General features: G+C 45.0%; 1 protein-coding gene across 2 annotated transcripts in view; it reads right to left on the bottom strand.

Moving 5' to 3' along the window:
• CTDSPL (CTD small phosphatase like) overlaps positions 1–20,323 on the bottom strand; it is a gene marked incomplete at both ends in the record, with an annotated part of 67,883 nt that overhangs the window by 28,957 nt on the left and 18,603 nt on the right. For both annotated transcript variants that reach the window (XM_079538631.1, XM_079538630.1), the window contains one exon: positions 93–247. In XM_079538631.1, the coding sequence (XP_079394757.1) occupies positions 93–247 (155 nt within the window). The remainder of the gene's footprint in view (positions 1–92; positions 248–20,323) is intronic.

The following is a 20,323-nucleotide window of genomic DNA, read 5'->3' on the forward strand; positions in this document are numbered from 1 at the left end:
AGGCAAACCTGCTGAGACAAACATTTAGAAGTGCTTCGTTCAACCTCAGTTACCAAAGACCTTTGGAAAGTAGAATAAGAGAAGAGTCTGACCTTCTGAAGTCCTCCATTCTCCTCCACCAAAGGAGGAAGAGCACTGGTGCTGTTGGTAGATGGTGGTTCGACATTGTAGTCACGAAAGCAGCAGAATAAGGTGCTAAAAATACTTCGACTCCTCTGCTTCTTCAAGCTGATATTACATTGGGACACTAGGATAAAAAAACACAGAAAAAATCATATAATACAGACCTACTTTTCCAGATGTACAACGGCTGAACTCGCATACATGGTTGTCAGCTTAGAAGTCCTTCAACCTTAACAGAAACTTAAGAAGTTTGCCATCATATTGAGACCTTCCCTCTATTTCAGCACATACTTTGTCAAACTTTGATGATGGCACTAGCATACTACTAAGCAATCTAAATCTCAGCAGAATCACAGGTCACCATGCTGTTCTAAGACACGATTTTCAGATTTCCTAGAAATATATTTCCTAGAGGGTGGCGACACATTGGAACAGGCTGCCCAAGGAGGCTGTGGATGCCCCATCCCTGCAGGCATTCAAGGCCAGGCTGGATGTGGCTCTGGGCAGCCTGGTCTGGAGGTTGGCCATGCCATATGCACCGTGTAAATAACTGCTCTACCACTGTGAGCTTCTCTTCAAACCCCCACAAGGTTTCTGATGGGCCCAACAATTCTGTTCTCTTATACAGCGTATCTGCTCAAGTATTTTCATCCTCTTTTACTAACACACAGAATCATAGAATGGCCAGGGTTGGAAGGGACCTCAAGGATCAGGAATCTCCAGCCCCCCCCACCACAGGCAGGGCCACCAACCTCCCCATTTAATACCAGACCAGGCTGCCCAGGTCCCCATCCAACCTGGCCTTGAACACCTCCAGGGATGGACGGGGCATCCACAGCCTCTGTGGGCAGCTGTTCCAGCACCTCACCACTCTCCCTGTAAAGAACTTCCCCCCAACATCCAACCTGAATCTTCCCTCGCTCAACTTAAAACCATTTCCACATTGCAAGTCTGTGTGATGCACTGATATCGGTTTCACGGGACAGTTTTGATATTCCATACTTGTGAGCCCTCTCCCTTGTTTTATATTATCTGCTTCCCTGATCTGTCCCTTCAGACTCCATTTAAAAGCATGACAGCACACTGATTTCTTTTTCCTCTGAACTTTGTAAGGTACAACATGAAATTTTGCTCTGCAAACAATTTCTGTGCACAGAATTCCTCCCCAAGTCCTGATCACACATTACAATGAAGTCCAGCAGATATTCCAGGCTGAGACCAAAAGTCTTTCCTGCAGAAAACATCTCTATGAAGTTAATAGAAGGTTAGCGTTAAGCAAGAAAACTAATTACTCAACGCTTGCATAAGGATGCTTCTGAGCTTCGTGTTCAGGAGGTTTTTGAACACAATCAAGGCAAGAAATTACCTACATCCCATCATGTCAGCCTTCAAACCTCACACGCTTAAGACCAGGCCATGGGTGGTCTGTATATGCAAAGCACAGTATTAAGTGGTCACAGGATACAGAATTTCAAGAGAAATTCCACCCAGTGAGAGCTGCAGCGTTCTGGCAGCTGTGGCTACAGCCACAAAATGTTGGAGCTCCTGGAAATCTCCAGGATTGGTTGGGTCTGCTCACACCTCCCTGCTCCGAGGGCTGCTGCTGAGAGCCAGGCTTGCCATTGGACATGAACTGCCTTCTCCATTTTGTATTTTTGGGACTGGAAATGAATGCAACACCCAGCATGAAAGGAGAGCACACCATTAATTTATACATCAACACCATGCTTTGGTCTCATACCTTCCTAGTAACTCCTAGGGCAAGAATTCTTACCTCTTCCCATGCAGAAAATCTACACTTAGCTTTACGGTCAGTCATTCAAAATGAGCCTTCCTCCAACTCTTCACAGTTGGTTCTAATTCTGCACACATCCATGCACACCTTATATACCTGATGCCCATACAAATGCTGTCACTGTATCTCCTCATTCCCTGCTCCACACAACTAAAGATCACACAGGACTCAGCCTTCATGGGGTCTGCAAGAGTCTCCAAAGCCCTCTGTTCAAATATCCTAACATCCAAAAGATTCTTTTCACCACATTTCTTGTTAATTGGAATTCAACGAATAAAGTGAAGTGCCAACTGTTTGATGCTCCTCCCTTGATGAGCATTAAAATCTAGTGCCATCCTCTTCGTTTGAGATGTCATCAAAACAGGCCATACATACCACACTTTGTAGGGGCTCTGGTGCAGATCCATACTTTCAAACCAGAGGAATGTCCCACCTCGAGCTTCCCTGCCCTCATCCTCACGAGAGATCTCCCTGCTCACAACCTGTGGCTGCATGCTGCCTGCAGGTAAGCTCATTCCCACCTTGCCCATAAGTTTCTGCAAGTCACTGTGGTCCCAAGAACTGTGCTTGTGCAAACGAACCCACAGCATTACTGAATGTGGGGAAGGATGCAAGGAAACATAAAGGCAAGTTTTACAAGAACTTACTGTAACCACACAAGCCCAAACAGAAGATATGTAACCATACCAGGTGGCTATGCAAGGAAAATGGGAAGGGAAACAATGAAGAAACTGTTACGGTGGAAAATAACACCCAAGCACGCTTACAGCATAAATCCACAGCATCCTTGCAAACCTCCCATGACTCACGTTACCCTTTGGAGGCAGAAGCTTTATGCTTTTGTTCTCCAAACGCAGGAACTGCAACAGCAGCGTGAGTAACACGGTGAGGAAAAGCTCTTCCCTCATGGGTGTATTCTAAAATAAAAGTTTAGTCCAGGGCTTCTCCCATCAAATTGTGCTGCGGTTGTGTGAAATACGGTTAATTTGTGGTACTGAAAGTCACAATTAATTATAAAAATGCAATTAATTATAAGACCAGACTGCCACGCAGCCGCTGCGCGCAAAGCCCTGCGCACTCAGGAGGCACAGCAGGCAGTCTGGAAGCTCCGCTCCGTCCCCCCACAGCCCACGAGGTGTCCAATTATTGCTGCTGCTTCCTAATGAAACGCACGCAATAGCCAGTCTTCCCGAAGAACAGAAACAGGGTAATGAAGAGATTTCCACTGCGTTTCCAGACAAACTAAAAGCAATAAAATGAACATCTGCGCATCACGAGCGCTCCGCGAACAAGATTGTTTATAAGGCAAAATGGGAACGTGCAAGTAAGAACAAAGTAGCATTAAACAAAACCTTTCTTCATAAGAAGGCAGCTTCTAAATTTATACGTGATTACAGATGTGCAATGTCTCGATCTTATGATTTCTGAGTAGAAAAATGGAGTTGTATAATCTACAGAAGTCACAGCTACAAAGCAGTTCCGATTTTTGGAACACGCACATCAGGGCATAAGTTACTTCATGAGACTTCAAACAAAATCTGCACGATTCCCAGATTGCTTTGGTTTAAAACATCATTTACAGTTTATTCAGTTTATTGTTGTTTATTCTTGTTTAATTCCACATGGGCTTTGCAGGAACGGCACTGTCACATACCTGAAATAACTGCCCACATCTGGGTTAACCTTCCTACAGGTAAAACCTGAGCAAATTGCTCTGTTTGCACCAGTGCCATACACTCCAGAGTTGTTTTCATTTCAGCTATGTTTGGTAACCTCTCTCCCCATCAGAATGTAACTGAATTATCTTCAGGTCTTGGTTTTTCCATCGAAGGCATTTCTCTGAAGGGAGGGATCCCAGATTCGTTTCATGAAGGAAAATTCTTCCCAAAGCACTTAATTCTGCCCACCAAGATCTACACCTCACAGGAGATTTTAAATGAACAATGCTGTTTTGTTAACCCATTCCACAACGCTTTGGAAAACAAACTCAGGAACTGTATCTGCACACTGAGATGGAACTGTTAGCCCAGAACTGCTGAAGGGCAGCATGAAACTGGAGCGTGCTCTCCATCCTGCCAAAGAGCTGTGAAAGTACACTTTTGGGTACTACCGAGAACAAAAAGGAGAGAAATAGTCAGGATGGATGTTAATTCAAAGCAGCATGAAGAGAACTGACCTCCACCTCATCAAATAACACTCTGGAAATGTTTTTTGTTGTTGCAGCAGCTTCAAGGAAAAACCAACTTTTGCCTGATCATAATTATTAGCTGCATTCCCTAAATGTGGGTGGATGAAATATCCACTGCTGCTGGAAGCTCAATTGCTAAGCACTGACAGCAGTGAATTTCAAACCACGAAGCAGAACTCTGCTCTGCCTTCTCTGTACAGCACCGTGATGCTCAATCTGCTGTAGCTCCTCAAGGCTGAATGCAGGGACTGGCCACACTGCCCTGTGAACTGACAAGGAGGAAGGAGAAACCACAAAAAGCCTCAAAACAGCACATAAACCAAGGTTCCAAGGAGAGCCCAAAGGATTCCAAGGAAAACCAAACAGCTGGTGTGCTGCAGCCTGTACACTACAGTTGGATGTACATATTTATGATGGTATATCCTTCATATCACATGTGTTACTACTCATCTAAACCACGACTTAAAGATAAACATCCTTGCTGTCTTGCTGTGCTGCAAGCATTCAGAAAAAAGTAAGATCTCACAACCAGGAAATGCTTAATGAAAATAAATCCATCTGCCAAAGCTCACCTCCTCACAGCCAGTCAGTCAGCTTGAAGGCTTTAAGAACAGACCCACTGCTTTGGGGGCATTCACGTTTAATAATGAAGCCAGAAAGTCAAAACAGCTTTTAACAACCTAATTAACCTGCTGAACCATGCTGTGAGCGAAATACCTTTGAGCTCACATTACACAGCGCTGAGCCTGGCCAGCTCCTCCACTTCTGCTCTGCTTGACAAGGCAACAGAGCTTCACTGAGTCCACTGCCACACGTAGCTGTGCATCTCCAAAGGCCTGAAAGGTACGTCCCTCTGTGATCCAAGAAGTTCAAGCAGCCAGGGATTAAAACAGGTGAGAGTACGAACTCAGTAAGAGATGTCAGGCTTGCAGGACCCTTCCAGCACAATGCAGAGGGAGAGGCTGTACCTCCATCTGAACATCTGGATGGTGTTTAAAGATGCCTGGATATGGCCATTCAGCCTTGCCTTGGTTTTCCCCTCTGCTAGCATCTGTCCCATACTGGCACCCAGTTGCATTGTTGGCACGTGCCATCCTGAAGGACCAAGGGTGGATCAAAGGTGGACCAAAGGACTGACCTGCACACTTTCCCTCTTCTCAAACAGGACCAAGTAGCTGACGAGCACATAAAAAGGTACAAGGATATACAGCATTTCTGCATATACACATTTACTCCTACATACGATTTACAACTCAACCTTTTCCTGGTATTTGCCCTCTCCAGACCTCCTATGTTCTGCTGGAGCCAGGGACACAAGTGCTCTAAAACATGGATCTGCTTAAAAGAATAACAAAAAAAAAGTAATCAATGCATAGCCACAGCCCACAGATACTCCTCTATCAGCTGTAAGTCTGAAACAGCAACAAAGCTGCCATGTCTACAGAAGTGCTTCAAAATAATAAAAGAAAGAAAGCCCCTCATCTCCCTTCCACACCATACACAAGACAAAATTAAACGTCCCTTGGTAGAAGTGACCAAACTCAACTTCTTCCCTTTTGCCCAGACATAGTATTTCTTGCTACAGACTTCATGCAGTGCAGAAGTAAGACTCCTTAACAATGCAAGAGCAAAATAAAGCAGCGCAAATAATGCAGAAATAACTTCAGTGACAAAAGATCACCACTATTTTTAACCGAGTGGAAAATGCAGTGAGCTGAGCTACACAGGAAGCACGATGGAGCCATATTGTGCTGCAAAATAAACATCACTTTTTGCAGTGACGCGACGGATTCTCCTCCCTTCACCTTCTGTAGGGTTAACACTCCCTGCCACGGCAACCTATAAATAACACACATCCCTCGAAACCAACAGATTTCAAGCATCGTCACGCCACAAAGATTCACTGTTAAAAATACGGTTTTTTTTCTCCCCCATAAAAGAAAATCAAGGCATTTCGGGAGCTGCCTCGTTTCTGAGCTGCTCGTGCTGGAGCCGTGCCGACGCAGAGGGCTGCAGCAACAGGAAATACTGCGCGGTCTGGGCATGCATTGCATTCCTGTCCCGCCCCGAGCCAGCGGCCAACAAACAAACCTTTCTTCTAGTAAAAAGGGGAGGGGAAAGAAAAAAAAAAAAAAAAAAAAAAAGAGAAAAAGAAAAAAACCAGGCGGACTGCACAAAGTTCACCAGCAGATGTGGCCTGCGAATGCAAGCGGAGAGAAAGAATTGGGTGCGAGCGCGATGGCACGGCAGTGCAAAGGTGGAGCAGCAAAGGGCTGGGAGCTTCCACGTGAGATGTCCAGCTCAGAGGAGCTGGGAGGCAGCAAGGAAGCAAGAGGGTTTGCTTTAAAGTTTCATAGCTGCTCACAATCGAAGTACAGCTGTTAGTCACAATGGAGAGGATTTTGTAGAGAAGATTTATTTTTGAGAAAGAGCGTGGTTTTATAGTTTAAGCTGAGTATAACATGGAGCACTGCAGAATAACCAATCAGTGCTGAAGTTTGCCTTCAATCATAAATGTCAAGGAGAATGAGTAACCAGAATGTATGTTTGTTCATCATGGCTCCTCTGAACTGCTCCCAGGTTGGTCTCTGAAATCCTGGAAGGTAACCTAAAAGAAGTGGTTAAATACTTGAGCAGGAAGGCAGGAGAGAAGCAAACGCGGGGCAACACAATGGCAGAATCTCGGGGTCCGTTCACCACGGCTGGTATCCTCTGGCATCAGAGTGGGATTTGAGTCAAAACAGCAATGAAACAAATGTAAACATGCACGTGTTTATAGAGCATAAGTATGTGCAGCATCCGACCTGCTCGGCTGTGCGCTGGGCTTGAGCGTAGCATGGAGGGAAAGGGAGAAAAGAGGAACTCACCAAGCTGTTAGAGCTCGGGGCATGAGCTGCAAGCAGGTGGGCAGCTGGAGCACAACTGGAGCCACTGCTGTCTGCCCCCACATTCCTACATGGCCATGTTGTTTTTTGAAGGTGTAATTCACTGAACAACGGCAGCTAAGCCAAAAGCAGATGGGAAAGCAAGCTGAAGAGGAGCCCTTGTGCAGAGTTTTGCTGTAAGCTGTGTGCTGCACACCCAACAGGCACATCCCCCAGCTGCAGTGCACCTGAGGAATGCCATGAAAACAGAATGTACAGGAGAGACATCAAATTCTCTGCTCCACAGGCATTGTCCAGTGCTGAACGTGCCCAGCTAGCCACCTGCCATACATATTTTATCCAAGCAATTAATTGTTCAAGTTGAACTGTCACCCAATCCTAACACTGCCTGCAGAAAGAATATACACCTTTGGCATTTTTTGACTTGAAAAATACCAGACAAGTGATTCACCAAACCTGAACAAAGAAATTCCTCCAGTCTCTCTCCCCCCCAAAATAATCCTAACCCCACCAATCAAACCTTACCAAAACTGTGCTCATCTGATCAAACGAGCTTCATTTACTTTTGCTAAATATAGCAGCAAAACGTTCCCATAGAGACGGCTACATTCCCAACTGCACTTTTTGCAGCAAATCCTTCAGAGAGGCATCAAACCTAAAGTGTTAGTCTATTTTTGCAGGCTTTCTCATCTCTTCCCCAGGAACAGCTCTTTGCTAAGGGACTTATCTAGCAGGCACACTGCTGCAGGGAGCTCCATTGCAAGAAGTTCTGCTCCTCCACTTCACTTTATGAATTTTTCAGTCACTCCCTGGGGACGCTTTAAACTCAGGCTGCAGTTCTCCTCCTTGCCAGAGAAACAGCTCATCCCAGGTCTGCTCCCCTGATCCACCTCTGAAAGTGAAAAAGAAACTCAAATGCCCTTTCTGTGTGTGTGTGTGTGTGTGTGTGTGTGTGTGTGTGTGTGATCTCAGATGCCTGCTTTGAATTACCACTTCTTTCTCCCAACACACTGCTGTTGTGTGGACACTGCATGCAGTTCTCATAGAACACGCTGTGCCAGAAAGCCGTGCTGATCCTGCTAACATGTCTGTAGAACCACTGAAATCCCACTGTTTCTGAAAAAGATGTAACACAGTAAGAAACACGAAGACTGTTTCTCTTTAAAATGTTACGTAGCTCAATATAAATGCTGTCATTTGGACTAAATCTGCTCTTCCCTGCTTCTTCTCCTCCCCAGTTTTTCTATTCTCTGCAACCCACACACTGCTGCAGAAAAAAGCAACCCCAGTCATTTGAAAGAGGGAACTTTCTCTAAATCATTTTCACATTGGTGCTTCTTTTTCTAATATGATCTGAAAGTAACAGTTGCTTCCAACAACTAAGACAACTCCTGAAATGAAGGTACAGCCAGCATACAGCTTGAGAAAGTTCCTGGAACCTAACGCATCTGGGAGGAAATCAAAGACATCAGATTTTGATCACAAACTTGACTGCTGCCTGTTTAATTGCAGGGATTTACTAAGGAATAGTCCATAAAACTTCAGTGTATCTGTACAGACAGAACCCAACTTCGGGGAACTGCTAAAGTTGTGCCTCTTCCATCTTAGCTTCCATGGAGTAAACTTCACCTAACCTCAGGCTATCCTCCATACATTCATTTTTTCAAATACTTGCAGTGTTCTGGAGATGCAGTAGAAGTGAATATTGCAGAGAAAAAAAATCTTGTTTAAGATGTAGTGGGTGGCAACCCTGCCCAGGTCTGGGGGTTGGGGGCTCTACGATCTTTGAGGTCCCTTCCAACCCAATTCACAGACTCACAGAATGGCTCGGATTGGAAAGGACCTCCAAGATCATCGAATTGAAAGAATTTAAGTTGAGCTGATTTTTTTGGAAGAGCTTCAAATATTCAGTAACTGTATTAAATCTAAAGGAATTACAACATCAGTCACTGCAGGGTTTCAATTCAGTAGGAGCACCCACCTTCTGTCGTTATACTTTGAGCAAACAGTTAAATCACAAACCCACAAAGGCATGTGGCAAATTCTCATTAATAATTAGCTCAATCTGGCAGCACTGTGCTGCTGAGGCAGGAGACCTCTCACTTTGGCTTTCCAACTCCATTTCCCTGGGGTCTACTTAAGAAAGCCATTAAGATACATGCTGTCAATTCTAAAAAACAAGCATAACCCGCTCACGTTATGTTTAAAACATCTAAATGTCTATCTGAATCCAGACCAACTATTAAAAAAAGACGACTGTATAAGAGGGAACAGCCAAAACCAATACACACCTGACAGTTTTAATGAATGATCAGGAGTCTGACAGGAGTTTTATTTCCTCGCTGGCTACGTGTGTTCACTGTACCCAAACATGAAGCTGAACAAAACAGCAGTGACTTCTAGGAAAGCACTCGGCACACTCCCTCCATTCAGCAAAAAAGACAAAAAAAAGTAATGCTTAATGTTAAGAACCAAAAAGCTTGAAGCAATAACTACCAACAGCTACAAGGCAGCACAAGCAATACCAGCACCCCCTGCAGCAGGATGGACGGCTGGCTGCCAGCCTGGCTTTGCATTACTATTTTCAACTATTTTCAACTGATCCGGAGAGATTCATTGTGAAATACTTTCCCTGCTCACCTGACCATACAGTTTGGATGGAAGATTATACCCAATCTTGGAAAAACAGCACATTCCCACCTGGAAACGTGATATCAGGAAACCTGAACTAGGTTAAGATTGAAACCAAAGGTGCAGGAATCGATACAGTTACTGAAGGTTTCACTGAAAAAAAAGCAGCAAAACTTATCCAACTTCCAGCAGTTCCTTCCCAAAACAAAGCCAGGTTTCATTGCTTATTTAGAAATTCAGATAATCAGCAATGAAAATAAATGGTTTCTTTTCTGACATACTACATTTCCAACAGGAGGGACTTTTCTCAAGGCATCCTGGTGTCTTTACCACATCCTTCAGTGCCTCTCTTGCACTGCAGCTGGAACAGCTGGAGATACATTCAGTTGTTCTCCAAAGCCCAGAACACCGCGTACATTCAGCCCATGTGATATATCCTAAACTTCACACAGAAAGGAAACTGTGCAGTTTAATACCAATGCTTTAACTTTCACTGATCCTGGAAAGCAGAACACAAACTGTTACGTTATACAATGGAACAAAAAATGCTTACATTTGTCAATGATTATGTAGCTACACCCCACCAAACCTGCCTTGCTACCCTCAGAGATCACGCCTTCATCCTGTCAGAAAGGATAAATGAAGGTAAAAAATAACACCTGCACCTACCAACAGATCTGAAGCTTTCTACTGAAGCAGAACACGTGCAGGTCTGCTGGTCTCTGTCCCACCTGACAAAAAAGCTGCTTTTTTCCATTGCTGTTGCAGTGCTAAGAGTTTCAGCTCGTTCAGTCCTGACTTAAGACATCCCCACCTCCTTGCATCTTCTTCTCTCAGCCATGAGGCAGCTCCATTTACCACTGTGTTAAGACAGACCTCAGTGCCTTGCAGCTCTCAGCACAGCAGACCACCAGCTCCTGAAGAACATGGACTCTTCACCCATTGGAGCCCTCATTCCCTCACCTGGTTTCAGAGCAGAAGAGCACTAATGCTCCCACCTAGGAGCCCTGCACAGTGGCCTATCCAGAACATGCTCAGATGGAAAATCCCAGCCACAGTAACCTGCAAAAGCTGAATCACCATCTTCACCTATGAGCATCAACCAGTGGGACATCCACCATCAAGACAATCCATTTTGGATAGCTCACACACCACACAACAGCTCTCTGCACCACAACTCAAGGTTTGCCAGCCTGCAGCCATCCCCTGCAATGGGGCTCATGACTTGGCCTGAAACAGAACAAGGGAAAAGCAACAGCCATTTCTAACCCCAAACCTGCCTGCAGTCCAGCCCTGCAAGGCACAGCTTGCATTGAGAGAAGCCCTGTGTGAGGTGGCTGCAACCACAGCTGCATGCCTTGCTCATCTGCACAACTTTAAGCTCCCTTGGCCAGAATGCATCTCCACCAATAAGTATTCCATTCCTCTGCCCAACCCCAGCATATTCACTCAGTTACTAAAATCTAAAACAACTCCTGCATTTGAATTCAGCTCCTGAAGCTCCACAGATCTAAAGCAGAAATGCACTGTATGTGACTGCACACTGCTGCAAAACAAGCAAAATATTTGGCATCTCTCCCACTCCTACGTAACCCAAAAAGGGAGGACAAATAGCTGCATATCAGCTTGCTTCATTCCAACCCTTCCTACAAGACCGTATGCTTCTTGGGGACAGAGGAACGTATTATGAGCAAATGCATGTCAACAGACAATTTTCCCAGCCCTAAATTTAACAGAGATTAGCAGTACAAGTACAGAGCTAAGCTGTGCAGTACTGGGGATGCATTCACTGCCCTTCCTGCTGAAGAACTCTGGTCTCATTCCCCTGGTCCAGCACGAGGCGTTGGCTGCAGCCCCACAAAGGATCACACAATCATGAAGGCTGTAAAAGACCTCTAAGACCACCAAGGCCATCCACTAACCCACCCACCATGCCCACATTCCTCAATGCCACATCTCCACGATCTGTGACTCCAGCACCTCCGTGGGCAGCTGTGCCACTGCATCACTGCTCCTTTTGGTGAAGCAGTTTTTCCTAATATCCAACTTAAACCTCCTCTGGAAGCAACCAAAGAGAGACCCGTTGAGCTCAGTGAACATGCTGCCAAACTCCCTTGCCCAGACTCAAACAGCAGAAAGTTTCTAGGAGGGAATGGGTCTCCACCTTGAAATTATAACAGCAGAATAGAAACCAGTTCATTTCCAAGGACTTTTTATGGATCTCCTTAGCTTGCTGTTGTCAGGAATCACTCCAGCTAACCACAGGTAGCATTCACAAAGCCAAGCTGATAAGCACTTGTAGGGTGCAATTTGCATCTTTGGCTACCTTAGAACTCACCCAAAAAGTGCCTGCTTTTGTTTTATTTTTTTTTTCTAAGAGAGGATCTGAAGAATAGCTCAGCTGTTTATACTGCAAACAACTACAGTTCAGGGAGAGATCACCCCCCCCCTCCCCGGATCCCTTCTTTCCTGTAAGTCAGCGGAATTGGCCAAGACCAGAAACAATCCATCAAGCATATCTGCACTAAAAATACTGCAAAATAACCCCTTCGTGCAACCCTTCTCCTCCTCCACCCATATCAATGCAACTATTTCCCAACCACTCCAAACCAGAAGTCTGCGCAGTCCAAATACAGATGAGAAGCACCCACATGAGAAACAAGTCACAAGACTAGGGAGCCACGAGGTTCCTTGACAAAGCTGGGTGAGGAACCCCTGCCCGATTCCTGTGTGCCATGAATGCCTCCCATATCCACCAGGAGCTGCTGAGGGTTCCCCAGGTTTTCGGATTCCTGGGGACTCCTGAGTACTCTGTGCCATGTTGCAAGAAAACCACTGCAGTATGGAAAGTCTGATGACAGAATGTTTCAGAGCAGATTTATTTGTCCAACATATTATGAAAAGCCACCAGCTCAAAGATCACAACAAAATTCACAAGGGAAAGAGCTTACACAAACAGAGCAGAGCTTCTGGATGTACTTTCACTGCAGTTTTTCCCCTCATTCTTCCTCCCTCCTTTTGCCAAGAGGTGAAAGTGGAACATTTTTTCATACAGAAGATGCCTTGGCCATGGAGCTGTGCAGCAGTGAAGCACGCACACGATCCATGAAGCTTGTTGTTGTGTTTTTTTTTCCCCCCTCAGCTGGGAAAATTCAATTATTCAAAGAATCTTCGTTAATCAGCTACTGCACGCTTATAGGCAAGGCCAAGCGTGGAAGAGGCTGCTTCATTCCCTTCCTTTAATGAAGGACGAGCATCATTTCCAAATACCTTTGACATGCCACACGTTGAGACATGCTTCACCATCATTCAATAACAAGGTGAGGTAATTACAGCACTTAGGTAATGTTTGTGCCTGCTTTCTGGTTTTGAGTTCCTTGCCACTACCATAAGCCTTATGTTCAATCCCCAAAACAGCTCTACACAGCCTCACAAAATGCAATTTCTACAAACCTGTGACATCCATCCTTCTCTCTTCCTTATGGTACAAAGATCTGTACCAACACTGTTTGCATTGAAAGGCACTGGATAAACAACAGCAAACATTAAGGAATGTGGCTTGAAGTCAGGATGTGGGGAAAAAAAAAGCTAGAACGTGAATCTTCCATTGCAAACATCAGTTTCACATATTGCCAATAAAAGGAAAGACAGTAAGATATCCAATGAATGCTGGAAGGTACCAACTGCTTGAAGTGACCTCTGGTATCAAGCTGAGGTTTTCCTAGAACCCTGCATCAAGTGACAAAATACAAACTCACACTGTACATCTTAGCAGGGTGTACGTACTGCAAAGCAGAGAGAGAAAGGTCCATCTCCAGCAGGAGAGCATTCACTAGTTAAAGCCCAAAGAGAACTGGATTCACCTTTCCACTCCAAGTTTCTATGCTTTAAAACAAGTATGCTGTGCCATGGTTGTCTGCAGAACACCTTTTTAAATCTGGTCCTAAAAAATAATGCATATATAACAGACCAACCCACAAAACGTGGACAACATACCACCAGCTTCGTTTGGAATCACAGGTGAGACACACCAGCAGCCTTCCTCCAGGAGCTCGAGGCTGAACATATATTAAAAATGAGAGGTATTCATACAAGTTGTTATTGAGGTCCAAAGGAGCATTTAGCCTTTAACATCCTAACTTTATTCCCTGCTCACAGGTAGCATAAAATTCTGTCGTCGTATCACACAACATTTTGTCCCACGTATTCTGAGAATGGCACGAAGCACAGGCAGATCAGGCCCTTAATATTCAAGGAACAATGTAAGTTATGGCTTCCACAAAATCTAATTGTGGTGTTCGGTGTTTGTATACTACTAATTACAGATATTTTCCTTATTAATAAACTAATTGTTGTGCAAGATTTGAGTAAGGCGATGGAATAACGTATCTTGAGAGCTCCTTGTCTGAACATGCAGCTTGGTGGATTTTTTCCCTTGAGTCATTTCAGGCAATTAAACTGAGCACAATCTAGGAATGAGAAAGTACATTAAGTGAAACACAGCACTGAGGGTGTCACCTGGCTTACACCTCTTGTTTATAGTGACAGCACAGGGGAAGTCTAAGTTCCCATAGGTTCTCACCAGATTTAAAATATCCCATATTGAAAGAATATATTGTACTACACAACACTAAGCAGCTTGAAATGCTTTCCCAAATTCCACCTGTAAGGCACAGACAGAAGGGCTCAACATTTTGCCTGCCTAAATAAACCAAGAGCACGCACACGCAGGCATGAATGCAGTCCATGCATGAATACAGTCCATGCATATGCACACATCTGCCTCTGCCAGCCTGTAAATGCCATGAGGAACACAAGAACATACCCAGCCCTGCCCAAACCAGAGAGCTGATCCTGCTCACACATGGAGCTTAAAGCAACTTCAGGGAGCAGAAAGTCATTTGAAAACACATATCCCAATGAGAACTACTCCGACTTCTGCGATGAACTAAATTCCTATAATACTGTATGCATTATTCAATGGCCTTACCAGCTTATTTTCTGCAGAACAGTGGTTCCTGTTCCCTAAGAAAGTACAACAGTACTTGCATGCACCACTCCAATGCTAGCAAGAGCTGGAGTTAGAAAAGACCCTCTACATGCTTTTCTGTACAGATTACCTATCCTTAGTTTCATTTTTACTGAGATGAAATAGAAAGCTTTCAGCTCTGCTTTCTTCATGAATAACACATTAAAAAAATGAATACTAGAGAACAAATCCTCTTCTTGAGCTTCTAGAAACAGCGCTGCATTTGTTGTACTACTGTGAAAGGATTGAGGCAGACATTTAGATACGGGAGGATCATAAACCACCGTTTTTAAAACTGAAGCTGTAACAAAGTATTTCACGACTTATCACTTTGATTCTAAATCATTAACATACAGCTTAGTGACTGCTATCAAAGAAGATGACCACTTACCATGACCACAACAGGGAGCTCAGTGCATTCTGGTCCGTAACTCACAGTTAAATATAACGTAACTTTGATGTTATATAACCTGAAGCAAACAGATTTTTTCCTGCCACTCGTGAAAAACAGCTCTGTTCACGTGCAAAACAGAGGAGAAAACTGGTTTGGAGGCAGGTATTGCTAGTCCACGGCTCTAACACAGCAAGCAAATAAAACCATTTGCAACAATCAAACGGCTTCACAGAGCAGATGGAGCAAAACAACCACAGCGCTTCCCAGAGGAGCGGGTCCTACAGAGCCATGCTGCTCGCTGCTGCTTCCATCCCAAAGGCTCCCAAGTCCTCCTCCTGTGAGAGCAAACAAACTGCAGGCCATGAACCCCGGGCGGCCACAGATCAGCAAACAAGAGGCCAGCCCTGCTGCTTCCGTGTATCTGGAAGCTCCTGCGGCTGGAAGCGTTCAGTCCCCAGGAGTCTGCGGGTGCTTTGCCAGGAAGCCACCAGTGAGTTCGTGACACGAGGAAGCGGACAAGGTGTCCTCAGAGAAAGGAGCTTACAGCCTGCGATCTGCTGAATGAAGGCTGAATCTAACCTACAAACCGTCCCGTCCTCGCTCCCACACACTGCTCCTGCTGGAGGGATCACAGAATGGCCTTGGTTGAGAAGGATCTCAAAGATCATCTAGTTTCAACCCCTCTGCCCCAGGCAGGGTCACCAACCACTAGACCATACCACAAGCCAAAGTGGCCCTTTGGTGGTGGGAAAGAATTTGTTACAGACTGGACTACCTCAGCTGCAGCAATGGGGCTATGGCAGCTTTCTGCCCATCTCCTCCTTGCTCTGCCTTATGAAACTACATCCCACAAGAGCTAGCCAGGGAGGGAGAAGGTTCTAACATTTACCCAAGTTACTACAAATACACTTTATATACATACTGCAAATGCTTTTCAAGTTGTTGCAAACTAAGTTACCAGTGCTCCAAAATTTCTTCCTGGCCTGTGTTTTCAGGTGGCTCCTCATAAAGCCAAATCAAGGAGCAGGACATGAGAATCAGAGATTCTGCAGTGTTTGCATTGGAATCCCCAACTAAAACAGGATTCTTAGTGCTCTTAAAGGGAATCGTGGTCCCAGTGATGTTTTGGGAACAGCGTCTCTGACTTCTTTCACTCTTCATTGTTTGGGAGCTTTCTGCAAGTCTGTGGCTCAAAGAAAAATCTGTCATTTCCTCGCGTTGTTCTTCCAAAAAACTCCTGTTTTTTTTTTTTCCCTACATCTCAACATTTACTTTAGTCTGAAATAACAAAATTCACACGGGGAGCTGTTTACCTGAACATTCCCAGAAATAAACCCTTTTTTTTCGCTTCAGCAATGCCAAGGGGCAGCTTTGCCCCTGCAGCCCCCAGCGCCAGCAGGAATCCGCCCGGCAGCAGCTGGCAGCAGAGCAGCCAGCCGCCCAGCCCATGTTTGTGCATTACCCATTTTCCTTTTGGCAAGCGCTTGGTGCTGAGAACGCTCTTCTCCCCTTATACAGGAAGCCGGGGCCTCAAGCTTAATCCTGCACATTCAGTTCTGTTCTGTTCCAGCTACCGCTGCAAGCGGCTTCTCCTTGCAAAAAAAGCACCCAGAGCTCTCACAACCAAATCTTCGCTGCGAGCTGCACGGCGAGATTATTTCTCCCTGTTTCCGAGAGAAAAGCGAGGGAAAAAGATTTACAAATTCCTACAGTTGAACAAACACTGTTTGTCAAAACAAAGTGAGGATAACAGCTCTGAAGGTACAAACAAATCTTGCAACATCCCTACAACCAAGTGTGTCCCAATGTTGAATGCTCAGGGAGGTGCTGGAGTCACTATCCTCAGAGGTCTCACAGAAGAGGGAAGATGTGGCACTGATGGCTCAGTGGCTACGGTGTGGATGGTTGGACAAGATAATCTCGGTGGTCTTTCTGAACCTTAGTGATTTTTAAGATCTGCATCCACGTGCTTTGACACAGCCATGCTTCAGCTGCTATCAGGCAGATGCTGTCACGCTCAAGCACTTTTAGTGCCTTTTGTGGGGCTGGAGGAAGAGGCAGCACCAGCACACTTGCAAGAGCTGGGCAGAAAGACGTGGAAGAGGTGGTTGCAAACAAAAGACCTCGGCTTCCAAGGCTGCAATGGATCAAGGAGGTAAAAGGAGGAAAAAGGAACCGATAGTTCTGATTTCTCTCCTTGTAGGCTGAAGGTGGCTGAGTTTCTCTGGAATGAGGTGGCAGCTCTGCTCCTGCTCTGCAGCCTGCTTCATGCCAGCTGGTTAAGAAAGCACAGCAACAAATGACTGTTGACTTTAGCACTGACTGCTGCATCGAGAGCACCATCACAATGAGCCCACGTTCATCAGCCTGTGCTCAGCTGCATACCTGCTCCAAAAGCATGGCAGGATGCACATCACAAAAGCGGGGATCTGAGCAGCTTCCCCTAAGTTAAGCCTGGGCCAAAAGTCAGTCCTACGCGCATTCTGCAAAAGCATTTGGTATGGCCAAGAAAAAAGGCAGCTGCTCTAAAGGGATTCTGCCTTCAGTGACAGCTGAACTCATCTCTTCTGGGTTACATGGTGCTGCTGATTCAAGGTGCTTCCCATGGCAGGAATGAACTTGATGTTCTTAAATGTTCTCGTTTCATTTCATGTTCAATCACAGGGATTCCCTATGCATTTATATATAATACCCCACAGCACCGTACCATTAAGGGAAACAATACAATTGTTTGAGTTGGAAGGGACCCTTAATGGGCATCTGGTTCAACTTGACTGCAACCAACAGGGACTCCTACAGCTCCATCAGGTGCTCAGATCTCCACCCAGCCTCACCTTGCATGTCTCCAGGGATGGAGAGGAGGAAGGGAAGCAAACTGTACACAGACGAACTACCTGCAGAAGTACCCCACCAACATACGTTTTCTCTATTAAAAAACATATGCCAACATCTGCATTATTTTCATTTCTGTTGGCAACCCACCTATTGAAGTGTTGTAGTCACATCAGTCACTGAGACTTAAAGCCGTCCTTCTCTATCGTCAAAATAATCCACATAACTACTTCTGCTAGAACCTGTCCATCATTTTTTTTAAAAACTGGGACTGCATGATCTCCACAGATAATGGGAAACAAACTCTTACCTCAAAAGTTCCTATGTCAAGATCTGGCAAAGGAGATGCAGAATAAAGCATCTCTTGTCCTTCAAGATCACTGCTCATCCTATCCAACTGCAGTAGGGAGAACAGATTCTTTTTACAGCAGAATATATATATTTTCAATCCTGACCTAAACAACAAGGACTTTTTTTTCCCCAGGATAAAAAGAAAAGTTCTCAATTTGTTCAGTCTTTGACAACAGGTCAGCTTCTGTGGCCTGTCTCCTTTCTCCCTGCTCCTTGGAATGCTCTCAAATCCAAATGCGGTGCTCGAGTTTTGCACAGCAGCTCAGAAGTCTTTCCAAAGCAGAGTACAGCAGGACAGCCTCACTGCTCTTACAAATCAGCCGTCACGTTGGAATGTGTAAACAGGCATATATCTTTTTTACTGCTGTGCAACTGAGCTATAACAAAAGTCCCAGGATTTTCTATGGGCGAGCAACACAGCTAGCTGATCACCCTCCTTAGATTTCGCAGTGTGTTATTACATGGAATCTTGAAACTTTTTGATTAAGTAATATGAAAACCAGGATATGGATTCAGCTCATCCAGTCCCTTCGTATTTTCAGCTCAGTCATTCAGTGTGGCTTTCATTTCAGTACCTGCTTGATTCAATGGATTCTCCATAGCATTAACTGAGTCATTAATGACTCCACTCTGCGTGGTCCCACTTCCCGTACCCCAAAGACTTCTGCACCCATTTTATATGCACATTACAGTCCTTCAGTTTTCTAGTTAAGAAGCTTAAAGGATTCACTTAATTTATCACGATCTATTTGTTTTACCTTTCCTCGTTACTGAGCCACAGAAATCAGATTTTCACATGATTTACCTCTGAAAGGAAAATCTGATGGACGCCGTTTCCTTGTTTTCTTACAAGACTCCTCATGCTCCCATTTTCCTTCTGGAGAACTGAAATTAGGCTGCCTGATTCATAATTTTCAAGTTTGACATTTATTCCTCTGTTGTTTTCGTTGCTGTTGTTGTTTTTTATAGAACTTTATTTACTCTTCTCAAAGCATTGAAGATAACTCATAGTTCTAAAGCTGTGCAGTTTCAGACCAGCCACTAAGCATCCAGTGATGTCATCTGCCATCTGCTCTCCATTAAAGTCTTAGTCAAACTGATACAAGCTTCTCCTCTCCTGTCTTAATAAAATATTTGAGAATCAGAAGTTGCTAACTTCCTTTTCCTGTTGACAGCTGATCAGATCTTTGCTCTTCCTATCACTACCATAATACATGCAGATTCATTCTTCCCACAGCCCCATGCCCAGTGCTATGTGCAAGATAAGCACAAAGCACAGGAAAGGTAAGTAGCAGTAATAAGCAAATAAACAAAAGCCAGAGAAACCCAAATATTCCTTCATACTTATCCTGCTCAAATCATCCTAACTGGAAACTAGGTCAGACTCTGCAAGCTTCCTTCTACCCCTCTTGTGCTAGAGAAACTCAGTGAGATAGTTACTGCATTTTCTATCTTCCATGTTAACAGGGACAGTTTGTGCTCAACCCCACCACAGCCATAAAACCACAGAACATCCCAAGTTGGAAAGGACCCAGAAGGATCACTGAGTCCAACCCCTGGCTTTACACAGCACCACGCAAACCCAACCCCGATGTCTGAAAGCAAAGCCCCAACACACCATGAGTTCCAGCAGGTTAGGATCATGCCTGCTGCCCTGGGCAGCCCATTCCATGTCCACCACCCTCTGGGGCAGAACACATCCTGCTGTGCTGCTTCTCCCACTGTCCAGTTGCAAAATTCATCTTCTGCAAAGGTGCTGCCGTGATGTACCAGCAATGCAGTAGCCTCCAAAACGTGAAGGATTGTTACCTCTATGCTATTATTTTCAAATATTTCCATTCATACAAAGCAACTCGAAACAGCTCAGTGGGAACACGGGCTGCAGGCAGCTGCTCTGCACAAAGACAGCTAAAGCATCTCTGAAGTGCTGGGTTAGAGTTTGGGTGGCCCCGTGTGGAGTCAGGGGCTGGACTCAATAACCCTTCCAGTTTGGCATACTCCATTCTGGATTTGCCACAGGTGAAGGAATCTGCCAAACCAACTCCCTCCTGTGATAATCTCTGCCTGTCCCTCTCCTTTACAGTCCCTCTCCAAC

The sequence above is a fragment of the Tetrao urogallus genome, assembly GCF_951394365.1.
Source record: "Tetrao urogallus genome assembly, chromosome: 7".
Classification (NCBI taxonomy): Eukaryota; Metazoa; Chordata; class Aves; order Galliformes; family Phasianidae; genus Tetrao; species Tetrao urogallus.